Below are 22,241 nucleotides of genomic sequence, written 5' to 3'. Positions count from 1 at the left end.
TACTACTACTGATTCAAGCTGAGCGAGTCAGGCCAATATATTTAGGACAAAAAGAAAGAAAGTAGAAAAAAAAATCAACCAGGGCCATTTTGGGACTTGCAAGCCCCCTGCAGAAGCGGACAGGTTTCTTTCGAGAGGTGTGTCAAGCGGTAGGCGGCAGCGGCCGCGCGGGGTCGTGTTAGGTCGGAGGCCGCCTCTACCGCTCTCCTGCCCTGTAACCGCAGGCTGACTCCCCGCTGTTCGCGGGGGGTGGTGGTGACCAAGTAATACAATTAATACCGCAGTATTAATACTTGCAAAGTGCTTCGCACAGCGTGTACAACGCGCACTAAGGGCGCGGGGCCGGGGGGGGGGCATTCATTTTAGAGCACTCTTACCATTTTATTTCTCTTTTCTGACCCAAGGAAACGTCCTGCAGGGGCGACAGAAGCAGCGAGAAAAAAGAAGCGACGCGCAGAGCGACACTTCCCGCGGGTGCCGCTCCGGAGCCGCCGGCGCAGGCACGGTTAACTCGGGCCTCGCAGCTTCCCGAACCGCGCCCGGCCGGCGAGACCCGCAGCCCGAGAGCCGAGCCGCCCCGGCCTCCCGCACCACCCGGGCGACCGGCGGTTGCTAGGCGACCCGAGCAGGGCCAGGGGCCAAGGCGATCCTCCCCCCTCCCTGCCCAGGTCCCACCCCGCCCCGCCCGCGGAGCGTCAACACCCGCGACCGGCCGGGGCGCCGAGGCGCATGCGCGCTTCCCGCCGCGCGGCGCCCGATGACGCGCGCTCCCGCTCGCCGCCGTACTCTCTGCCCCGCCCCTTCTCGTACTCTCGCCCCACGCTCAGTTCTCTTCCAGACCCGGTCCGGCCCACACCTCGTCTCCGGTCTTGGGAACAGTGCAGACCCACGTCCCGCGCTCCCGTGGTGGCGGTGGTGACGGGCGGTGGGGGAGGGAGCGGGGTGCGGAGGAAGAATGAGGCGGGACGAAGGGAGGTGGCCGTTACCGCGGACTCACTTCCGGAGCACGGGCGGAAGTGGCTGCGGGGGATGGTGGGAGGGGGGGAAGGAGCGCAAGGGGAGGGCCCGGCCGCCGGGGGTCGAGGGGGTGGGGCCTGGGCCGCCTGTCTGGACCCAGCCTGGGGCCTGGACTCCGACCTGGGAGGGCCACGGCTTCCAGCTGAGACCAGGCGGGCGGGATCCAGGTAACGACCCAGAGCCGCCTGGGCGAGGGTCGTCCGGGCGGTAGGGGGTGCGGGGTGAGGGGTGGGGGTCAGAGTCTAGGGAGGGTCGCCGTGCCACTCCCTTCCCGGGTGAGCGCGGACCATGGGGTGCGGAGGAGACGGGTGGGAGGAGTTAAACTCATGGAGGGGGGGTCATGTGAACGCCACGCCCCTACAGGAAGGACGGGTGTGTGTGTGTGCGTGTGTGTGTGTGTGTTTAGGAATAAATTTAGAAGGGAGGAGGCGACGGGGTGTGTGTGTGTGAGAATAAACTTAGAAGAGAGGGGGCGACCGGGATGGGCTTCCCAGCTGAGAAACTGGAGCGCGGGGAGGCTGCTGCCGGCCGGACTCGGGCCTCTCTCCCCGCAGAGTGCTCTCCGCGGCCCCGGGAGGGAGTTCGAGATTAGGAATCCCAGCCCTGCCACAGTTTTGGGAGCCGAGGGAGAGGCGAGGCCGAAAGGAAAGGAGCAGAGAATGTATGCGGAAGGGGCCCGGGTCGGGGTCTGGAGTGGATTGAGTTCAATCTGGGAGCGCTGACCGGGCGATTAAAACACTGAACTCCCTAAGCTTGGAAGCTGGAGGAGATTAGTGTGTGGCAGTAACAGGACAAGAGGGAGAAGGGAGAGGGATGTTCTTTTCCATGTGTCTTAGAAGACAGTCTCCATTGATGGTAGAGGAATCCAATCTAGGTAAGGGGCCTTAGGCATCCGTTGGGGTACAGCGTAGGATAGAAAGTGTCGTAATGTTTAAATATTCCACAGGTTAACACTGACACCAGCCTTCTGGCCATGCCGGTTCTATGGCCTGTTTCTTCTCATGAACCCCAGCAGAAGACAGACCGGCCGGTCCTCACAGTGGATGACTTCCCTTCCCTGAGCAAGAGATGGGATAGAACCCGGGATCTGCCCCACACCAGACTCTGGGCGTAATAAGCCAGCTGAATGAAGGAATGTAACAGACCCCTGGGAGGGACACTGAACCCTGCCGCGGGGGGGGGAGGGGCCTGGACATACCCCTTCCCCCCCCAGACTCCTCCCCCTCAGAGTCCACTCAGCCATGGACTTTGGACCTGGATAAGGGAAAAGAAGCTGCACTTTGTTTGTTGTATCTGATTTGGGATTCTGAGTTTTGGAAATGGAGTGCCAGAAGGGGGTTTGATGATCTCCAGGGGAGCAGCTGAGAGAAGAAAGGTAAGGTTCCTGTCTCACTTCCCAGTGGGTGTCTTGCTGCTCTTACGCAGAAAATGTTGAGTGGGGCCAATCTGGGGATGCTGCCATTTAGGAAGTGCCCGATGAGATCCCTTACCCCAAAGGGTACACAGGAAGCTTTACCTCTGTTTCACTCTATAAGAGTGTAGACTTGTTCCCGGCCTCTCTTTACCCAGGTAGGAGGAGTACATTGTAAGATGTTTTGTGCGGTGGCATTTGAGAGGTTAGGCCTAGGAGAACATGAAGAGAATTTCAGCTTCTGAGGAGAGGCTGGGTTAGACTATCAGTAAGGACCAACACCGAGTCAACACATCTTGGGCTAAATAAGACTCTAGGGTGGGTTACTTAGGCAGAGGCAGGCTGCTGTGTTTTGGGGGAACTAACTGAGTGGAACTGCCTGGGGGGAGGTTAGACGATGGTCTGGATAACTTCCTAAATTGTCTCTCTTCAGATTTAGGCCATGAAACCTTATGCAGACCACAGAAGAACAGAACACAGGTTTAAAATCAGTTGAATTTTCGTTCTCGCTCTGACTTTTTTAGTGTGTAACCCTAGGAATGTCGGTTAAGATCTGTCATGTTCTGTTCACCTGTAAGACAGGTACCTAGCTTTAGAGCTTCCTCACAGGTTGTCACAGGGAGCAAATGGGGGATAGATCTTGAAAAGTGTCCAGGGCCGTGTGTGTGGAAAACAGTACTGTTGACATTGCTTGATAATGCTTGTGTAATTGGTACATACAAAAAAACTCTGAATGAGGAGTTCTGTTCTTTTATTGAATCAGTGTATTGGCAAAAGCCTTGGATGTCCTCAATTAAAAGCCTGCCCTGAATGTGTCTCATCTTGTTGCTGTTAAACAATCCCTGGGATCATCAAGTAGTGGAAAAGGTGCACAGGTCCTAGGAGAGCTTAGGTTGGGGATTCTGGTCCTTAGGGCTCTCCACACTTGTGATAAGTGTGCCTCTTGGGGTAGCAGATTAAAGAGGGCCAAGTGTGTGGTTAGGAGGTGGAGCTCCATTTCTTGGAGTAAATTCTGGGCCTTTCTTCCTGTGCCATATCCTGGTATTCTCTCCTGCTCTTGAAGATGACAGTGTTTTTGGACTTCCATCTCTTAGTCCTTTCTATTTTTGCAGGCTGTTCCCACAGACCTGTTCATAGTTACCGTCTCACCTCCTTCCTGCTCCTTCCTGAACCCCAGTTTACTTATGCCGAGATACCTGCTTTTCTCAGTTACAACAAACAGAAAGGAGATATGTTGGCAATTTTGATAGGTGGTAGGGTATGGTGGCCTGGGGGCATGGGGCAGAAGGCTTGGCTTCTAGCATCTCTGCCTCTCAGTAGCTGTGTAACACCTGGAGCTCATATTCATTGGGGTTGGCGCAATAACTAAGATCATTTGCAAGCTGAAAATCACGTTATTTATGACTTAGCTTCTTTTTCCCCTCCTTCCTTTCTTGCCTGCCTTCCCCCAGTGGTGAGCTGTTTCTTCTCTGGTCTGAGGCTGGCTTGGAGCAGTACCTTTCAGGCCAAAGTTCTACTTTAGAAGGTCTAGATTTCAGGGTGGCAAGTCACCTGCCCCAGCTTGGCATTCCTAGTTCCCGCATTCCTAGTGCCAGTCCTTGCAAGGGCTTTCTGGTCCCAGGATCCTTTTGCAGCCCTCATCTTACCTGGAAGGCCTGCGAGTGTACAGAGTTGTGCTGTATATATATGGCGCTTTTGTTACATGAAGTGTCCAGTTGGGTCACTTTTCTGTCACCACGCTGTTGTAAGGAAGAGAGAGCAGGGATTATTTCCCTAGTTTGGTAGGTAAGGGGAAGCTACAGAAGCTCTGAGCACAAAGGACTTGCCTCAGTGTTGAGAGGGAGATACCGTAATTGCCTGCCCAGTGCTGGGCTGCTTCTACAGCATCTGACCTAATAAGGGCCATCTGGATCCTGCTGCAAACCTTCAGGGAGGGAAATTTAGTGCCCTGTCAGACAGCCTCTCTGGTAAGACATTTCCTCCCTAGATTGAACCAGAATTCCTCTCCCCTGTCATTTTCGCTGAAAGTGCTATTCCTGTGCTCTGCCTGACCCTGTCTCAAGATAGTCTTCTCAAGACTGTCATCGGCCTTCTCACAGGAGTGCCTTCTCACAGGGGTACAGGATCTCAGACCACTTAGCCAGGAGCAGTGGTAGACTTAATCAAAAGTTGTGGATGTGTTTTACCTGAATTTATACCATTGTGTCACACAAAAGGAATTGTATGTAGTTAACCAAAAGTCTCATTTCATAGACATTGCTCACTGGTCCTTCTATTAATCTTTTCTTTACTTTGATCTTGATGAGCTGTGTTTCTGGGCCTCCAAGGGGAGTATCGATGTTGGGAGAATGGGAGAGGGAAAATTAGACACAACGCTGATTTAAAACTTTGATTTTACTTCTTCTGATAGTTTCTAGCCAAGATCTGCCTTAAGTTCAGATCATGAATTCTTTCCAAGTTGTAAAAAATTTCAGGGTATCTTAGGTATGGTTTATGGGAAGGCAATTGGAAGATTTTCATGTCCTTCTCCTTATGTCTCCAGTCCTCTTTTGGAGGTAGTGGGGGTGGGCAGGATACAGTATTTTCACCTCTAAATTCTCTCTTGTCTTATGATCAGATCTTCCTATTTTTTCCGTTTTCGCACACTCCAGTTTCGGTTTCATTCCCAGAATTCAGGCACCTAGCTCCTTGTTTCTGCCCTTCTTCCCCTTCCCCCTCAGCCCATAACACCTCCTCATGAAATCTCCAGCAAAAGCCCTGGGCCTCTTTTCCCAGGTCAGTGTGGCACATGTCACCCTGGCTTCTTGCCTCCTAGACCAAGTGTTTTCTTTTGTTTCCATCCCAAGAATTCAGCCCAAACCAGTTCTCTAACCAGGCTCTTTCTGCTTGGGACAGTCCTTTTGTAGCTGGGGAATTTCTACCTGTAGATCTTCTGTAAGCCTTGGAATTTCAACAGAGTAGTCATTGGGTGTTAGTTCTCATGCACAAGCAGTTCCCCATTCTTGTCCTCACTGAACTGCCTTGGATAGAGGAGGATTATTAGAGTGGGAATGTGACATCTCGTGGGCTGGTCTGCCCCATTTTTCAGCATCCTACTATGTCCTTTGTCCTGGAGGGTGATTTTAGCTTCTGATATCTTGGATCTACAAACTAGTATTTCCCAACTCTTTACACTTTTAGGAATTACGGTTTTCCTTCTTACTTTGATGTGGAGTGTGAGTGTGTAGGCCTCCTGCATCCCCCAACTCCCTTCATAAGGAAAGCATAAAGAGAGGGCAGATGTGCAGAGACAGTGGCTGTTGGCTAGCATATGAGTGTGGGCTTGCATTTCTTACCATGGTCCATAAAGTCATCTCAGCTGGAAACCTTGAAGACACACACACAGTCCAGTCTCAGTGAGGTGTCAGCTCTTTTCTCACTCTGCCCCTTCAGAGCTAGGCTCCAGCTGCTTCTTCCAGAATTTCCCTGCTGCCCCAGTGTGCACCTGTCATGCTGGACACACAGCCATCTCAGTGTATTTTCACTCAAGGGTGTGTAAGAGGAAGGAATGAGTGCAGGAATGCCTGGGTCTAAAACCTGGCCATGCCCCTCACTAGGTCTTGTGACCTTCAGCCAGTTGGCACTTACCCTGAGATTCACACTGCCTTGGATAGAATTGGCCCCCCTTCTGTAGAATGGGATGATAATGCACACTCTGCAGAGCTGTTGGGAAGGTTCTGCATGTGGAGGCCTCTGTGCAACTGGTTTATTTCCTTAGCCCCTGGTGGAGGTGGGAGTGGGGGCTTTAGGGCATACTCTGCCTTTTGGGGGGGAGGTCTGGAACCCTTCATAATTCCTGGTTTCATGTAGAAACACGTTAGTGAGTGAAAGCAGTCAGTAACCCCACACTGCTAAGTTCCTACCAGCGGTGTGGAACACAAGAGGGAAGTGGATTCAGGGAGGGCCTGGAGCCTGTAGACTGTCCTCATCACTTGGTGGGGCTGGCCCTAGACCGGGTGTTCGTGAGTAGCCAGGAGCTCTCAGTGCCCCACCCTCACGTCCCAGGATCAGATACAGACATCGGGGCTTTTCCAGGGTGCTCCCTCACCCCCTTTCACAGGGCTTCCACAAAATCCTGAGATGAAGTCCTGTATTCCTTAGGTCTTATGGTTCTTATCCCTGGGACAGGTCTGTCCTCTGCTCCTGTATTCAGAGTGAACAGCTCTCATTCCCCACCTCGAAAGAAAAAAAAGTATTTAAAAAAAAAAAAAAAAGAAAGAAGAAAACAGTTGGCCCCCCTTCTGCTTCTGGCAGCAGGTGTTTCCTCTCTGGCTTTTTTGGCACCTTGGTTCTTGTTCTCACATCCCCGCACTCTGGGGGCCCCTCTGTTGCCCCGGCTCCTCCCCCCGGAAGCTAGACTTTAGCGGGTTGATGAGCGCTGTCCGCACGACCTCGGCCTTGGATTTGGTGGACGCACCGTCCGGCTGCCAGGCCTACCTGAGGCCGGACTGACCCCATCCCCTCTGTGAGGCTCCAGGCGCTGGGGCTGGGGGCTGGGGGGAATGACGAGGCTCCCGAAGTCTCCGCGGGACGGGTTGAGTGTGCGAGTGGGGTCGGGATCGTGAGCCGGGAAGGGCGCTGTGTAGCCGCTTCGGCACCGCGCGTCCCGAAGTTCGGAACCCGGGAAACTTGGGACGCCCGGCGAGCGGGGACGGCCAAGTCGGCCGAGGGGCGGGCCCGGGATGCAGGGGCCCCGGCGAGGGCGTCCGGCCCCGCCCCTCGGCCCTCCCCGCCCCGCCCCGCCCTCGCCGGGGAAGGGCCACGTTGCTCCGCTGGCGGGCCGGCCAGGCGCGAGTAGGAAGGGCCGGCCGGGAGCGGGGCGCCGGCCTCCGCGCGAGCGCCGGCTACGCGCCCCGGGGCGGCCGCTTTCGGGGCCGGGAGGTCGGGAGGACCTGGTGAGTAGGGCCCGGAGCGCCGGCGTCCGTCGGCTGGGAGGCCGGCCCCGGGGAGGGGACGGGGGTCGGGCTGAAGGAGGCCCCGCGGAGCGGAGAGGGCGCTCCGGGGCTCGGGTCCCGGCACGGGAGGCGGCGGCCGTCTGAGCGCTTCGCTGCCCCGCGCGGCCCCGGGCGGCCCCAGCGGGAAGGGCTCGGCCCGGCGCGGGTTTGGCCGCGCGGCGCTCGCGAGCCGGGAAGGGGAACTCCGCGTTCGGTTCTCGGAACCCCGGGCCTCCAGCTGCTGGAGCACGGGCGGGCTCCGCGGGCGGGAGGCGGTTGTGAAACGCGCTGGCGGGGCGTCTGTGGGTGCGGGGCCGGAGAAGCGGGGAGCGGGGAGGGGAGGTGGCCTTTCCTCGGACCCACCCCAGCGTCCTTCCACGGGCGACTGGGGTTCCTCCTCCTCAGCCTCGAGGAGGAGTGACTCCATGTGAAAAATATGTAGACGGGAAAGAAAACTTTCACCACCTGTTAGCCAGCGTGTGTGGGGTCGGGGTCTCGGAGCCGTGCGGGGCCCCATCTCGGAAGCCGGGGCGGGGGCGCTGTGTGGCCCGCTGATCCACTTTCGGACTGACCCGTGAGCCCAGGGTGAGAGGCTCCACCTCGGCCACCCCTTGCCCCTGAGGCCTGTTTCATGACTCTTTGCTTTAGGTCATCACTGGCTGAGGGACCAGCTTTGTTTTCTATCGTTTGTCACAGTTTTCAGACCCCGGAGTCTTTTCTCCTAGACGCTTACATCCCCCGAGTCCGCCTCCCATGGTGAATCACCCCCGTCTGACCCCATTGCGGGAGACTGTTGAGCTCTTCTGGATTCCTGCCTGTGTCCTGTTGTCAGAGTCGGACCGCACTGTAGTCATGTTTAACCTCGGTGCCATATGTGACACTTTCAGCTCACTTCCTGTTTGGGACGTTGGGGAAATTGTCGCTGTCCTTTTCATCATCAGAAACCAGGGAACCTGCGGAAGATCCAAATCGATTCTTTTTCTGTTCAAATAAGGGAACCAAGGCACAAGTGGGTCAAGGGACTTGCCCAAGGTTACCTGGTTTCCCAGGCCTTCAGGCTTTTTGCTGCACTAACATCATGCTTCCTCTTAGTCTTTTCTTTTTCAGGATGAATAACCTGCGTGCCTTCCTCCTAGGTCTTACTCTCTAAGCTCTTGAATTATTTAGTGTATTTTCCCTGACTTCTTCTCATTTCTTACGTCCTTGTGAAAGTATGGAGACTGATACATGATTCAGGAGTCTAGCAGAGGTCTAATAATGAACGAGAAAGTAATTCAGTTAGGTCTCCATTATCTGAAGTATATTCTGTGCTTTGGGTTTTTTAGGCAGTGCATTTTAACCTGGTAAGCAAGACAAAGATAGAAGGGAAAGCCTGTCAATATTACTTTAACTCCCATACTTTTTGAAGCTAAGTATGACTTCTCCATTATTGCTCATGAAGGGAAGTTAACTATCTAGTGTTCTCTTACTGTGTAAAAAATAGTTTTGCTGGAGAGGGGGGAGCTGGCTGCAGAATACCATGGAATCAGGGTGGTGGAAAGGGATCACAGCTTCTAGGCAGTCCTTCAGGGGAAGAAACTGAGACCCACAGGAGTTGGTGGGACCTCCTCAGAGCTTCCTGGGTTTTGGCTGAGGGTTCACACTAAAAATGCTCACTCCTCATCTTCCACCACAGTGCTGATGTCTTTGTACTTGGTGGTGTGGATCAGCTGTGTCACTTCCCTAAAGGAGTGTAAAGACTAGCAAATCACAACTAGGTTTGAATCTGTGACTTGCAGGCAAATGTCATTAATTGCAGAACATCAGGAGCTTATATCAGGGTTAAGGACTATCGTTCTATTTTAGTAAAGGAAGGTGTGGCAGATTATATTTTCCCAAAATGGTCACTCCATAAATATCCCATTCCACTTTTTGTTACAATTGCACATTGTTCTACCCCCACGAGTGGTGGATCTGCGGTTTTTTCTCCCTTTGAGTGTGGGCAGACACTTATGATTCCTCTGACTTATGAGTAAAATACAGAAGTGATCCCAGGCTGGATTATGAAAAGGATACAGTTTCACCTGGCTTACTGTTTTTCTCGGGACACTCATCTTTGGAACCCAGCCGTCAAGTTCAGAGGAAACCCAGGCCATGTGAAGAGGCTATGTGCAGGGCGTTGCAGCCAGAACTTCATCTAACCGTGCTAACATCAACCTGCAGACATGTGCCTGAATAAGCCTTTGAGGGAGAGTTCCCCTCTACCCATCCCCAATGTTCGAGCCTTCAGCTGAGGTCCCAGACATCATGGAGCAGAAACAGGTCATTCCCCTCTGCCCAACAGTCCAAATTCCTGACCTGTTGAAACTGTGAGAGAGAGTAAATGATTGCTGTTGAACATTAAATGTTTTTATTGTTCAATAATAGCTGTTGATGAGGAAAGGAATAGCAGTAGAGGCAGACCCTCAGATTTTGGACTTGGGGCTCTGAGCCAGAGGACAGGAGAAGCACGTGCTGTGCTTACCAAGGGTGCTTAGATTCTCTTCTACTCATTATTTCAGGTACTTACTGCTCTATCACACATCACCTCAAAACCTAATGGTCTGAAACAGCAGAAGCATTTTATTCCTATCTTAGCTTGTGATTCTTCCTCATGGTCATTCCTATGGTTGCAGTCCAATGTGGCCAGGGCTGGGATCATCCAAAAGCCCTCCTCCCATGTCTAGTGGTTGGTGCTTGCTGTTGGCGAGAACCTTAGCTTGTGAGCTAAGGGTCGTGAGCTGGAACACCTGTAGGTGTCCTGTTCATGTGGCTTGGGCTTCCTCTAACCTCTGTGGTCACAGTCAAAGAGCACGCATCTCAGGAGCAACAGGTGGAAATTGCATTGCCGTTCGTGGACAGGTTTTGCAGTTCATGCATGGTCACTTCCTCCGTAGCCACAGATCAAAGAGGGAACACAGACCTCGCATCCCCCACCTCTAGGAGAAATGGCATTATGTCCTTGTAAGAAGAGCATGTGGGATGGGATATGTGATGATCATCTTTGGAAAAGCCCTGTCATGCTGCTGGTTTGGTCTTCTTTCTCCCTAATTTAGCTAATAATACAAGCAGTCTGCCAGCTAGCCACTTGGACTTCATAATGTGCGTCAAGCACTGTAATAGGGTTAAGGGTCATAGAGCTTTTCCCCTAAGGAGTAAGGTGAGAACCACATAAGCACAGCCACAGATTCTGTTACAGTGTGGAGGGGAGAAACAGGAGGAGGGGAGAGAGAGTGGCATGAGGGTAGTTGCGGGAAGGCCTAGCTCTGGCTGTGGTGCTGTGGAAGGATTTGCTGACCTGGGCTGTAAAGGATTTGCAGGTGCCCACAGTGTGGGTCCACAGGTGATGTTTCAGGATGAAGGAACAGCCAGAGCAAAGACTGCAGCATGTAAGTAAGTGTACTCATTAGGGGAAACAAGTAGCTTGCTGACACCAGAGAATGGGGTTCAGAGGCTAGTGGTTGGAGGTGAGCTTGAAAAAAGATGTTTGAGTTAATTTCTTCTGAAGGCCTTGTGTGTCATGATGAAGTTGAGTTTTATTCTGTAGGCAGTGGTAGCTAGCCCCTGATGGTTTTTTATGGCAGACTGGTGTTGTGACCAGCTGTGCATTTTAATAAAGAAGGGTGCTCTGTTGCTGTTGGGAAGGTTGCTTAGGGGGAAGCAAGATTAGCGATAGGTAGATGAGCTACATACATCAGGAGTTCAGGCTTAAAGCAGTATGGCATAAGCAAAGAGTTCAGGGCACTGGCAGTGAATGAGTAACTGTCTCTTCGATTTTCAGAATTGTGAAATGCTTGGAGCTGGATATGTTTCAGAATTTAAATTTTTTTGGATTTTAAAAAGATAATCTGGCGCATTTATGATGTAAAGTGTGGAACCGCACCATAATCCAGCATCTTGACTTCTGTGGCAAATATATAAATAGTCACACTAAATGGATAATAAATACTATAAATAGCCTTACATTAGATCACATCAGATTTCACCAAAGGTTTTACTGCCATATGAGTGAAGGAAACTTCTCTTTGTCAGTGCTTTTTGGGCTTGGGGATTGCAGTTAAGGGATTGTGGCTGAGTGGCATCCATACAGAAGTCACTTTTTAGGTCATTAGCAAATCTCTTGATGGTCAAGGATCCTAGCACAACAGCTTGGATGCACTGGGGGAGCTGGTCCCCGTCCTTGAATAGCTTGTAGCCCTGGGGATTTAAAAGATCTTGAGCAAGAAGTTGCACTGATGTCAGTGATGGTGAAGGGGAGGTAGACTTCACATTGTCTGACATCTTCCCTGGCAGAGACATGAGGGCACACCAAGTGAAGGAGGGAGGGAAGAAGACACCAGGCATACAGGCTCATGTGAAGGCCTTGAGGCAGGCTCAGGTGTTTGTAGCCCAGAAGGATCTAGTAGAGTGGAGCAAAGAGAGCCAGCTAGAGAGGGGACAGAGGAAGGACTGGCTAGCATCTGTGTCACAGATGGGCACTATTCTAAACACCTGATGTAGATATCTCACCCAGGCTTTTTAGCAGTCCAGTGATGTATTCTATTATGATTTCTATCTTAGAGGTGAGAAGATTGAGTTTTCAGAGATATGAAAAAATGTGGGATGGTGCCAAGCATTTGTTCGGCTTGCCCTTGTTACTCCTGACAGTAGGAACAAGAGCTGCACCTCCTCAATGAACTGGTTGGCTTGCTGGCCAAAGGCTGGGCTGGCCTTTGGGACTTCATCATCCCTCGGACACAGCCAGCTGCTGGAGAGCACAGGTGCTTGTGTATACACACACCGTTCATTAACTTCCGTTTAGAAAGGAGGGTCCTGTCCCAGAGAGTGTGTGAGGAAGCAGTGGGAAATGGCACTGGGACTCTGGATGAGTCTGTGTAGAGAAACAGTGGGGCTTGGGAATAGACATGTTGTGTTCTCTGCGGAAAGAAGAGCAAGTTCTGTGACACAGTTTAGCAAAAAGTGGTCATGGTCTGAAGAATGAGGGCCTGAGTGCTAAGGTAGAGGCCTGGGGTGGACTGGGACAGCTGTTTCCTGTGGGCCATCTGGCCATGCCTGATGGTTACAGACCTGCTTAGAGTCCAGTCCTCTGAGAGACTGACAAGAGTGCTCTGAACTCCATGGCTTAGAAGGATGGGTGTATGGGATGGGGGGGCTGCTTCAGGTCTTCTGGAAGTAGATGTGGGCCACCTAGTTCTAATGTCTGGAGGAGAGTGAAGGCTTTTACATGTCATCTGCAGGGCAGAGAGGATGTGGTCCCCTGGGGTTTTGCCACCAGTCTGAGAGCTTCCTGGTCTGAGATGGTTCATCAGTAAGTCAGAGACAGATCTGCTTCTCCAGCCTTGAGGTAGCTTCGGATATGGGGGTCAGTCTCTTTTTTCCTTCTGCCATCCCTTTATCTAAAGACTGCTCCTGCCCAGTCAGTTAGGAGGCAGGAATTCAGGAGATAGGAGGAAATCCTGACGAGGAGATTAGAGGGAATGGTCCATCAATGACCACATCCTGAGGCAGAGTGAGAAAGAAACTGGAAATCTGTTGTCTCTCTCTTCTAGGAAACTCTGATTTGTGTATGAGCACTGATAACATGGGAATTTAATGACACAGTAAAGTGGAAACGGACTTGAGTTTTCTGAGGAAGACTGGTGCTGTGGAGTTGTGGGGGTAGGTGGTTTCTCAAAGGAAGATAGGTGGTGGTGCTGCTAGCAGAGGCTGGGGGAGTCTCCCCAGGAGGGAGACTGAATCCAGGTTCCTCTAGAGATCCTTCAGGATCAACACTTTGATCCTTTGACCCTGGATCTGCCTGCCCAAGAGTCCAGAAGTGCAGATATGAGATCTGGAACCTGAGATTTTGGTGGCGGTGAGGCAGAGGGTAACTGGCAGAGCAGTGGGCACAAGAGGGCACATACCTGAAGCTTTAGGGTGTGAAAAGTGGGACCAGAAGTAGGAGGGCCAGGGAGAGAGTTGCATTGTCAATAATGTCAGCCATCTGGAAACTGGGTTGGTACGGTAGATCTTTCAAGTAGTGGGTTCTAGTTGGGTAAGAGGGTTGGTAGGACCATGCCTTTTTCTTGTAAGATGTGTGTCCCAGTCCCTTCCCAGAGCTTGGCAGACAGCAGGTGTGTGCCATGGGTGTTTAAGGAGTTCAGGACGAATGGATTGCTTCAGTTACCCCTACTAATGTGCCTAACTGGGGCCATCTTGGACAAAGTTAGTCAAAACTGTGGGCCACATTCCCATATTGATTTTAAGAAACTTTACTTGGAAATTTCAATTTGCAAAAAAGATCAAGAATTAGAATGGTGTAAGGAAACTCATTCCTTTACTCAGATTCACCTATTAGCATTTTGCCACATTTGCTCTCTCTCTCTCTGTATACATACTTTTTTTCTGAGCCTTTTGAGAAGTTGCATCTTTCGTGGCTCTCTACTCCTAATTACTTCAGTCTGAATTAGCTAAGAATTGGGATTTTATTTTCCATAAGCACAGTATGGCTATTTGTCAGTCCGCATTGATACTTAATTGACTATCTACATTCCGGTTTTGTAATTTGACCAAATAATGTCTTTTTTTAAATAAAAAGTTTTATTGAGGTACAATTGACATAAAGGGCACATATTTAAAATGTACAGTATTATAAGTCTGTAAGTATATATACACCCATGAAGCTGTTACCACAGTCAAGATAATAGCAAACTTTCCAACTGTCCCTTTGTAATACCTCCCCTCACTGTCCTTGCTGCCTCCATGCCTAGGCAACCACTCTGCATTCTGTCACTCTAGGTTACTTTGTATTTTCTGGAGATTTATGTATGTGGAATCAGTGTATGTGCTCTTCTTTCTGTCTTTCACATATCACTGGATTATTTTGAGATTCACCCATGTGTTATATCAGTAGTTTATGCCGTTGAGTATTACTCCGCTTTATAGGTAAGCCACAGTTTGTTTATCCATATTCCTCTGTGGATGGGCATTGGGTTTTCCCCAGTTTGTGGTGATTTTGAATAAAGCTGCTATAAACATTCCAGATAGTTTTTGCATGGACGTATGCTTTTATTCCTCTTCAGTACATGTCTAAGTGTGGACTTGCTAACTCTCTGTTTAGCATTTGACAAACTACCAAACTGCTGTAAAAGGACATTAGTTTCGGGGCGCCTGGGTGGCTCAGTGGGTTAAAGCCTGTGCCTTCGGCTCAGGTCATGATCCCAGGGTCCTGGGATCGAGCCCCACATCAGGCTCTCTGCTCCGCAGGGAGCCTGCTTCCTCCTCTCTCTCTCTGCCTGCCTCTCTGCCTACTTGTGATCTCTGTCTGTCAAATAAATAAAATCTTTAAGAAAAAAAAAAAAAAAAAGGACATTAGTTTCATATCTTACACCATATACAAAAATTAACTCAAAATGAACTATAAACCTAAATGTAAAACCTGAAAGAGAAAACAGAGGGAAAGATATGTGTGATTTTGGCAAAGATTCCTTAGATATAGTGTGAAAAGCATGATCCATAAAAGATGAAACCCTTGATAATTGAATATCATTAAAATTAATAACTTCTGTTTTTCATTTGACACTCTTAAGAGGACAACTGTTTGAACTTTTGCATCTGATGAGTGAGAAAATTTTACCTTCGTATAGTTTAGTTTGCATTTTTCTTATTTTAAGTGAAATTGATTATCTTTTCATATGTCTAAGGACCATTTCAGTATCTTTTTGTGTTTTGGCTTTTTATCCCCTCAGTTTAAAAGTTCTTTGTCTCTTAGAGTATTGGCTTTTTATTTGTATGTATATTACAAATATTCTCTCCAGTTTGTCTTTTAACTTGGCTGGCTAATGGTGTTTATATCATGCAAAAGTGTTTTTACTTATTACTCCCTCTCGATTTTGAATCAAACTTAGAAAGCCTTTCTCTGTACCCAGGTTATAGAGGAATTGACCCATATTTTCTTCTAGCACTTACATAGTTATATTTATTATATTTAGTTCTCTAATCCACTTGGAAGTTATTCTTCTGTACAGCTCTAATTTTGTCTTTCCAAATAGCTATATAGTTGCTATAACAACTAATAAGACCATTTTTTTGTCCTAGTAATTTTAAATATCACCTGTATCATATATCAGATTTCTACCTGAATTTGTGTCTATTTTCTGTAGTTGAAATTGTATTCCTTTAGATGATCTGTTTATCTATGTACTAATATCACATAGTTTTATTTATAGAAGATTTGTAATATGTAGTACTTTAGTGGTGGTAGGGCTAGTCCCTCTTTCACATCTTCATTATTTTCCTAGATGATCTTGTATGTTTATTTTTTTCATTTTTTAAAAAATTTAATTTTAGGTAGCCAACATATGGTACATCATTGATTTTTGATATAATGTTCAGGATTCATTAATTGCATATAACACCCAGTGCCCATTAGTGTCACTTTGGCTCCCAAAAGCCATATTTTTATTGAGATTTCTGATGATGCTGAAATGTCCTAAGAACAAGGATATGTAAGTCCTCTTTTGTGTCTTTCAAGAACCATAGCCTTTTTCATATAGGTTTTGAATATTTCTTAAGTTTATTCTTACATAGCTTATCATTTTTATGGCTGCCGTAAATAGGGTCTTCTCAGCCATTGTGACTTGTAATGAGTTTATTATTTGTGGATATGAAGGCTATTGATTTGTGCAGGTTACTTTTTATATCCTGCTACTTTTCTCAATTCCTCAGTTGTCTGGATTTGTTTTATCATTAATTCTCTTAGAGTTTTCCAGGCATATTCTTACAGTATCAACAAATAAAGATAGTCTTGCTTCTTTTGCAACTTCTGCCTTTGTCTTCTGTAGTCCATTCACATTGGCTGATCCCTGCAATGGAAGGTTAAATAGTCATATAGATGGTGGGCAGCTTGGCTTTGCCCCTGACCCTTGTGAGAATGCCCCCAGTGCTTCCTTACTGGGTAAGGTCTGGCTTTAGCTTAAATGTGCAATATTAGAGTTTTTATTTTTATTTTTTTAAAAGTTTTATTTATTTATTTAGTTATTTGAGAGAGAGGAGAAAAGCATGGTCTTGTGAGCTGGCAGAGGGAGAGAAACTGCAGCAGACTCCCGGCTGAGCCCAGAGCCCCTGCATGCTCTGTCTCAGGACCCTGAGATCTTGACCAGAGCTAATAGTAAGGGTCATCGCTCAACTAACTGAGCCACCCAGGTGCCGCTGACATTAGAGTTTTAAAAGCAGTAATCTTTGAGCAATGGGAGACAGGTGGTCTCACGTCCAGCCCTGCCCCTGAACTCTGAATGGAAGATGAGACAGAAGGGTGTCTGGTATGGCAGGGAAAGGAGGATTCCCTTGCTTCCTCCTCTGCAACATCACTCACTACTTCCCCTTCACACCACATTGCTTTTCTGAGGACTCATGGACTCACTGCGGAGTGGGGGGAGTATGGTGTCCTGTCCCATCTGTCCCAGGTTAGGAGACAGGCAGCGCAGTTCTGAGGGAGCTCTGGGTCAGCCTCCTGGCCTCCCTCCACCCAGTGCACCCGGTGCCTCTGTGATGAAGGCTGGTTTTCTGTGTCCTCTCCGCAGGTGCATGGCTCCTTCCTAGCCTCGTAGTAGGCGAGCCCCGGGCAGCCCCCGGTCCCACCCCGGCCGGCCTCCCCCGCGGGGGCCAGGATGCTGAAGAAGCAGTCCGCAGGGCTGGTGCTGTGGGGCGCCGTCCTCTTCGTGGCCTGGAACGCCCTGCTGCTGCTCTTCTTCTGGACGCGCCCGGCGCCCGGCAGGCTGCCCTCGGACAGCGCTCTCGAGGACGACCCGGCCGGCCTCACGCGTGAGGTGATCCGCCTGGCCGAGGACGCCGAGGCCGAGCTGGAGCGGCAGCGGGGGCTGCTGCAGCAGATCCGTGAGCACCATGCCCGCTGGAGCCGGCGGTGGCGGGCGCCCTCGGCCGCCCCGCCCGGCCCGCCACGCCCGCCCGCGTCCCCCGCGCCGGCCGTGATCCCCATCCTGGTCATCGCGTGTGACCGCAGCACGGTGCGGCGCTGCCTGGACAAGCTGCTGCACTACCGGCCGTCGGCCGAGCTCTTCCCCATCATTGTCAGCCAGGACTGCGGGCACGAGGAGACGGCGCGGGTCATCGCCTCGTATGGCAGCGCCGTCACGCACATCCGGCAGCCCGACCTGAGCAGCATCGCCGTGCCCCCCGACCACCGCAAGTTCCAGGGCTACTACAAGATCGCGCGCCACTACCGCTGGGCGCTGGGCCAGGTGTTCCGCAGCTTCCAGTTCGCGGCCGCCGTGGTGGTGGAGGACGACCTGGAGGTGGCCCCGGACTTCTTCGAGTACTTCCAGGCCACCTACCCGCTGCTGCGCGCCGACCCGTCCCTCTGGTGCGTGTCAGCCTGGAACGACAATGGCAAGGAGCAGATGGTGGACGCCGGCAAGCCCGAGCTGCTCTACCGCACCGACTTTTTCCCCGGCCTCGGCTGGCTGCTGCTGGCCGAGCTCTGGGCCGAGCTGGAGCCCAAGTGGCCGCGGGCCTTCTGGGACGACTGGATGCGCCGGCCGGAGCAGCGGCAGGGCCGGGCCTGCGTGCGCCCCGAGATCTCCAGAACGATGACCTTTGGCCGCAAGGGCGTCAGCCACGGGCAGTTCTTCGACCAGCACCTCAAGTTCATCAAGCTGAACCAGCACTTCGTGCCCTTCACCCAGCTGGACCTGTCCTACCTGCGGCAGGAGACCTACGACAGAGATTTCCTGGCCCGCGTCTACGCGGCACCCCTGCTGCAGGTGGAGAAGGTGAGGACCAGTGAGCGCAGCGAGCTGGGGGAGGTGCGTGTGCAGTACACCGGCAGGGACAGCTTCAAGGCCTTTGCGAAAGCCCTGGGTGTCATGGACGACCTCAAGTCCGGAGTCCCCAGGGCCGGCTACCGGGGCATCGTCAGCTTCCTGTTCCGGGGCCGCCGTGTCCACCTGGCCCCCCCGCAGACCTGGGACGGCTACGATCCGAGCTGGAATTAGCTGCGCCTGCCCGCCCTGCTCCTGCTGGGCTCCTTCCTCTACGCATGGTGGGCTGAGACAGACCGAGCCCCTGAGCTGCATCTCCTCTCTGTGTGTCTCTCTTGGGTACATTTACCTTTTCTTTTCTTTCTTTTTCTTTCCTTTTTTTTTTTCTTTTTCTTTTTTGAATGGCATTCGAGAGCACAGAGGGTGAGATGAGGGTTATTCTCCTGTTCTCAAGGGGGTCAGATCAGGGGAACCTTGGCGGGGTATGTTGGGTGGTATTAGCAGGAAGCCACTGTGTGGCAGGGAGAGACTTGGGCATGTTGGGGCCACAGACTTCCACATTCCAGGGTTTCTCAGAGCATCTGCAGAGGTGGGCAGCTTTAGTGGTCTTGACCAGCTCTCTTATCCCTGTCCTGCCTCTTCCAACCAGGGTGTGGGCTCACCTCCTGTATCTGCTCCCCATTCCCACCTTCCCCCCCGTTGGAGGGGTTGTTGGGTTCTTTGCAAAGGGCATTTACCTGTGGCCAGAGTGAGACTAACCAAAGGGGTGTCATCATCAGAGTCTGGGTGGAGCTGTTGGGCTTTCAGGGTTTACTGCTGCCCACCCCTGTTTCTCTTCTGCCCCTCTCCTAATCCTGACCTCCTCTCTGCTCTTCTTTCCTTGCAGCTTAGCAGTGTGTGATTCTAAGATGAGAAGTCAAAGGGGGAAAGCCAGACTTCTCCTCAGCTTATCCGCAGAAGTTGGGGTGGGAGGAGCAGAGAATGTGGTAGGGAGAAAGCCTTGGTGTGCTAGGACATGCCTCCCTCATCCTGCCTCAAAGAAACAGACTCTGTTCCTGGATCCTGGCCTTTCTAAAAATTGACCCCTTTCCTGTTGCAGTAGGAGGTTTCATGCTGGCTTTCTGGAAGACAGATTAGCTCCTTGTGTCCTTTTTCTCCTGGGGTTTGGGGCACAGGCCCCTCTCTGAAGGTTGAGGCCTCAGGTGGCCCTCTCAGGGTGAGGTGGAAAGATAGCTCCTGCCTCCCTCCCCTGTCCACCGGGCATCCCCCTGTCTGCTCAGATTGTGGTGAGGATGGCAGGTTGGAGAGCAATGTATGTGTGTTTGCTTCTGGCCTGACCTCAGTTCATGGAAGAAAGTTGAAGCTACAGAATTATTTTCAAAAATAAAGGCTGAATTGTCTGAAAAACTGTGTGCATGTGTTTGTGTCCTGGAACAGGAAGGAGCTGAAGGGTAGAGGAAGAAGGAAAAAGAAGGGAGGACAACGGCTGAGGGAAGGGCCTGGATGGCAAGAGGAAGTGGATCAGCTAAAGCAAGGAAAGCAGATGACCGGAAGATGGGAGCTGGGAGGGGCTGGGTGTGAAAGAAAGGCCAGACGTGTGGGTAGGGTTGGGAGAGGAGGTGCAGGGGTGGAGGGGTTGGTCCAAGGTTACAGTACCCTGTTGCTCATCTCTGAAGTTGTGCTGTGAGCCCTTGGTGGACTTGAGCTTGCTGTAAGGCTGAAGGCCTGGTCTGAGAGGACCCAGGCGGCCCCTCACAAAGTGGGTGCTATGTGCTGGGTGCCCCATTTCCTGGGCCTGCCCCCGAGCTCCAGGATGCAGACCTGATATCAGGGCAAGCTCTGTCAGGGAGAGGCACTCAGAGTCCTGACCATGATCCCAGTGAGAATGCTTTTATCCTGCCACCTACAACACACACACACAGCTGGCAAGTATGTCCCGAGACTTTGAATCATGGGAAACACATGCCGAGAGTTTCTGTTCTCTATTCCTTCTCTTTTTGATGATTCACTAGTGCGTTTGACAACCCTGGGGAGGTGACTTTGTTCACTTATACCATTCTGGAGCTTCACACATACTAGCTGTAGGGGGAGTGGGGTCACCTGGTGCCAAAGGGAGTAGCTCCGGCCTCCCTTCGCCTGGGCTTAGGAATGCTGAGTGTGCTACGGGAACCAGAGTCAGACATTCATTTTAATCTTTCAGATTTCTGTAGAGCTAGTTTTGCCTTCCCGTGTGCTCGCAGACGGATCATTTAATCCTGTGGGGTAAATAAATTGGGGTAGGGTTGTTATCCATGATTTGCAGACGGGGAAGGGTGCAGTGATGCCCTGGCCGGGAGTACTTGGGCTGCCAAACTCCATGCTCTTAGCACTCAAAGTATTAAAACAATTGCTCATGAAGTGCATTGTTCTGAGTGCTCCGTGGTTAACATGAACTCATGTAATCCTCCAGGTAATTGTGGGGGTAAAACTCCTGTTTTACAGGTGAGGAGATGGGCACACCGAGGTTCCTTTGACCCACCACCTGGTTGGGATGGAGTGGCAGATTTGAACAGGGCCCATGCTGTTAATGACCACCTACTACTGGACTGTTCCCTTCTGTCCTTTACTGCTTTCCTCCAGGGATGCCTCCCCGGTCTCCTTTGTACTCTGGTCTCCCCTCTGTCAAGCCACAGAGTGGTGGATGGGGCCAGACTTCCTGGCCAAGCAGCACGCGGTCAGCCTGACATGGTGGGCTGGTGGGGGGCAGCCCTCTGGGAGGGATCTCCGAGGAGAGGACACTCTTGGAAGATACCGGCTGATTTCTCAGGTTTCTCCTGAAGCAAGGAGAACTTCCAGAGGTCTCCAGGTCCTGTTTCTCTCCCTTTTGATGTAGGTCCTCAGGCTGCATTTGCCCTGTCACGTCATCTTCAGGTGTGGTTTATGGGTGCATGGCTGCTGTCCCTGAAGGACTGTGATCCTCCTGTATGCACAAATGTACATGATAACACAAAAGTACATGATAGAAATGTCAGGATGAACCTTGAGGTCAGAGATTCAAAGGTAATTCTGAAGAGTTCACCCAGCTCCCTGCAGCTCCCCTGCTGGGTGGGTCCTCCCCAAAACACCTGGTGACTGACTGGCATGGCTGGTGCTGGTGGCAAGTTCCCAGGGCGAAGAGGGTCTCAGCTGCTTACAGAAGGCCTTGCAGGGATGCAGCATGCCTGTGGGTCCAGTAGCTGCTCAGGCCAGACCTCTGCCTGTGTCCCCTAGCCCTTCCTCCACTTCCAGCCATCCTCCCGCTCCGGATTCCTGAGAACCACTCTTTCTGCCTTCCCTCCCCCAGTCTCTTGGCCTTTGCTGTTGTTGAATAACAAATATTAAATTTTGAAGATCTAATTGGCCTTGCTGAACCTTTTCATGATCGTCGCATCCCATCTGGCAACTAGAAAAGAGTTGCAAAGGGCTCCAGAAAGGGAAGGTTTTTAAAGGCAGGACAAGGAAGTCCTAAACAGACTTAAACAACAACAAAAAAAACTTATTTTGGGCAAGTTCACCTCCTTTTGTGAAACAGAAGGGTCTTTGGTGGATTACGTCATCAGGGCTGACCAGGAAATTCCAAACTGGTTAAGACTGCATTCTTGGGGAAGATTGAAACTGCATTCAGGTTGGGTATGAAGCCCTGTTTAGCGACATGGGTTTACCACAAGTGACTCCATTTTGGATCTATTGTTTCTTTTTAACCGTTTTCTCTCTTTTCTGGTGGATTTTCTCTTTTTTTAACCATTTTCTCTCTTTTATGGTGGATTTTCTCTCTTTTTAGCTGTTTTCTCTCTTTTCTGGTGGATTTTCTCTCTTCTTCCTGGTGGATTTTCATTTGTGAGGTAACAGATACATCGGTGTGGACAAATGGGTGATGACCCTGACCATGTTTTCCCTGAGCTGACCCTCCTGGGTGTGTTCAGAATCCTGCCAGGGCTGAGGTGCAAGGGCAAGGAGTGGAACATGGGGACCAGGGAACAGTAGGGGACCAAAGGTGGGAGCAGGCGCTGAGGCTGGGGACCTGACTGGGCTGGAGGGGTCTGCGTT

At 51.1% G+C, this 22,241-nt stretch overlaps 2 protein-coding genes across 4 annotated transcripts; one reads left to right on the top strand and one right to left on the bottom strand.

The window, feature by feature from the left end:
- Positions 1 to 695: 695 nt before the first annotated feature.
- LOC111139651 (formin-like protein 5) lies at positions 696 to 7,918 on the bottom strand. The gene is made up of 2 exons (XM_022491977.1): positions 6,905 to 7,918; positions 696 to 1,259 (listed from the first exon to the last, which is right to left on the bottom strand). Exons 1-2 carry the CDS (start codon positions 7,916 to 7,918, stop codon positions 696 to 698), a joined length of 1,578 nt encoding a protein of 525 aa, XP_022347685.1.
- LOC111139634 (mannosyl (alpha-1,3-)-glycoprotein beta-1,2-N-acetylglucosaminyltransferase) lies at positions 1,300 to 19,846 on the top strand. Of its 3 annotated transcripts, XM_022491964.1 has the most exons (3): positions 1,300 to 1,891; positions 1,964 to 2,392; positions 16,980 to 19,846. In XM_022491964.1, the coding sequence occupies exon 3, from the start codon at positions 17,067 to 17,069 to the stop codon at positions 18,408 to 18,410; it is 1,344 nt and encodes a 447-aa protein (XP_022347672.1). In that variant the 5' UTR covers positions 1,300 to 1,891; positions 1,964 to 2,392; positions 16,980 to 17,066; the 3' UTR covers positions 18,411 to 19,846. The 3 variants fall into 3 exon arrangements, with proteins under 3 accessions (XP_022347672.1, XP_022347671.1, XP_022347673.1); XM_022491963.1 differs by having other exon boundaries at positions 1,300 to 2,392; XM_022491965.1 differs by lacking the exons at positions 1,300 to 1,891; positions 1,964 to 2,392 and adding an exon at positions 7,294 to 7,362.
- The last annotated feature ends 2,395 nt before the right edge of the window (positions 19,847 to 22,241 follow it).

Source organism: Enhydra lutris, unplaced genomic scaffold (genome assembly GCF_002288905.1).
Source record: "Enhydra lutris kenyoni isolate GAN:26980312 unplaced genomic scaffold, ASM228890v2 scaffoldscaffold112, whole genome shotgun sequence".
NCBI lineage: Eukaryota > Metazoa > Chordata > Mammalia > Carnivora > Mustelidae > Enhydra > Enhydra lutris.
The sequence above is the reverse complement of the archived record's forward strand: the minus strand, read 5'-3'. Positions and strand labels throughout refer to the sequence as shown.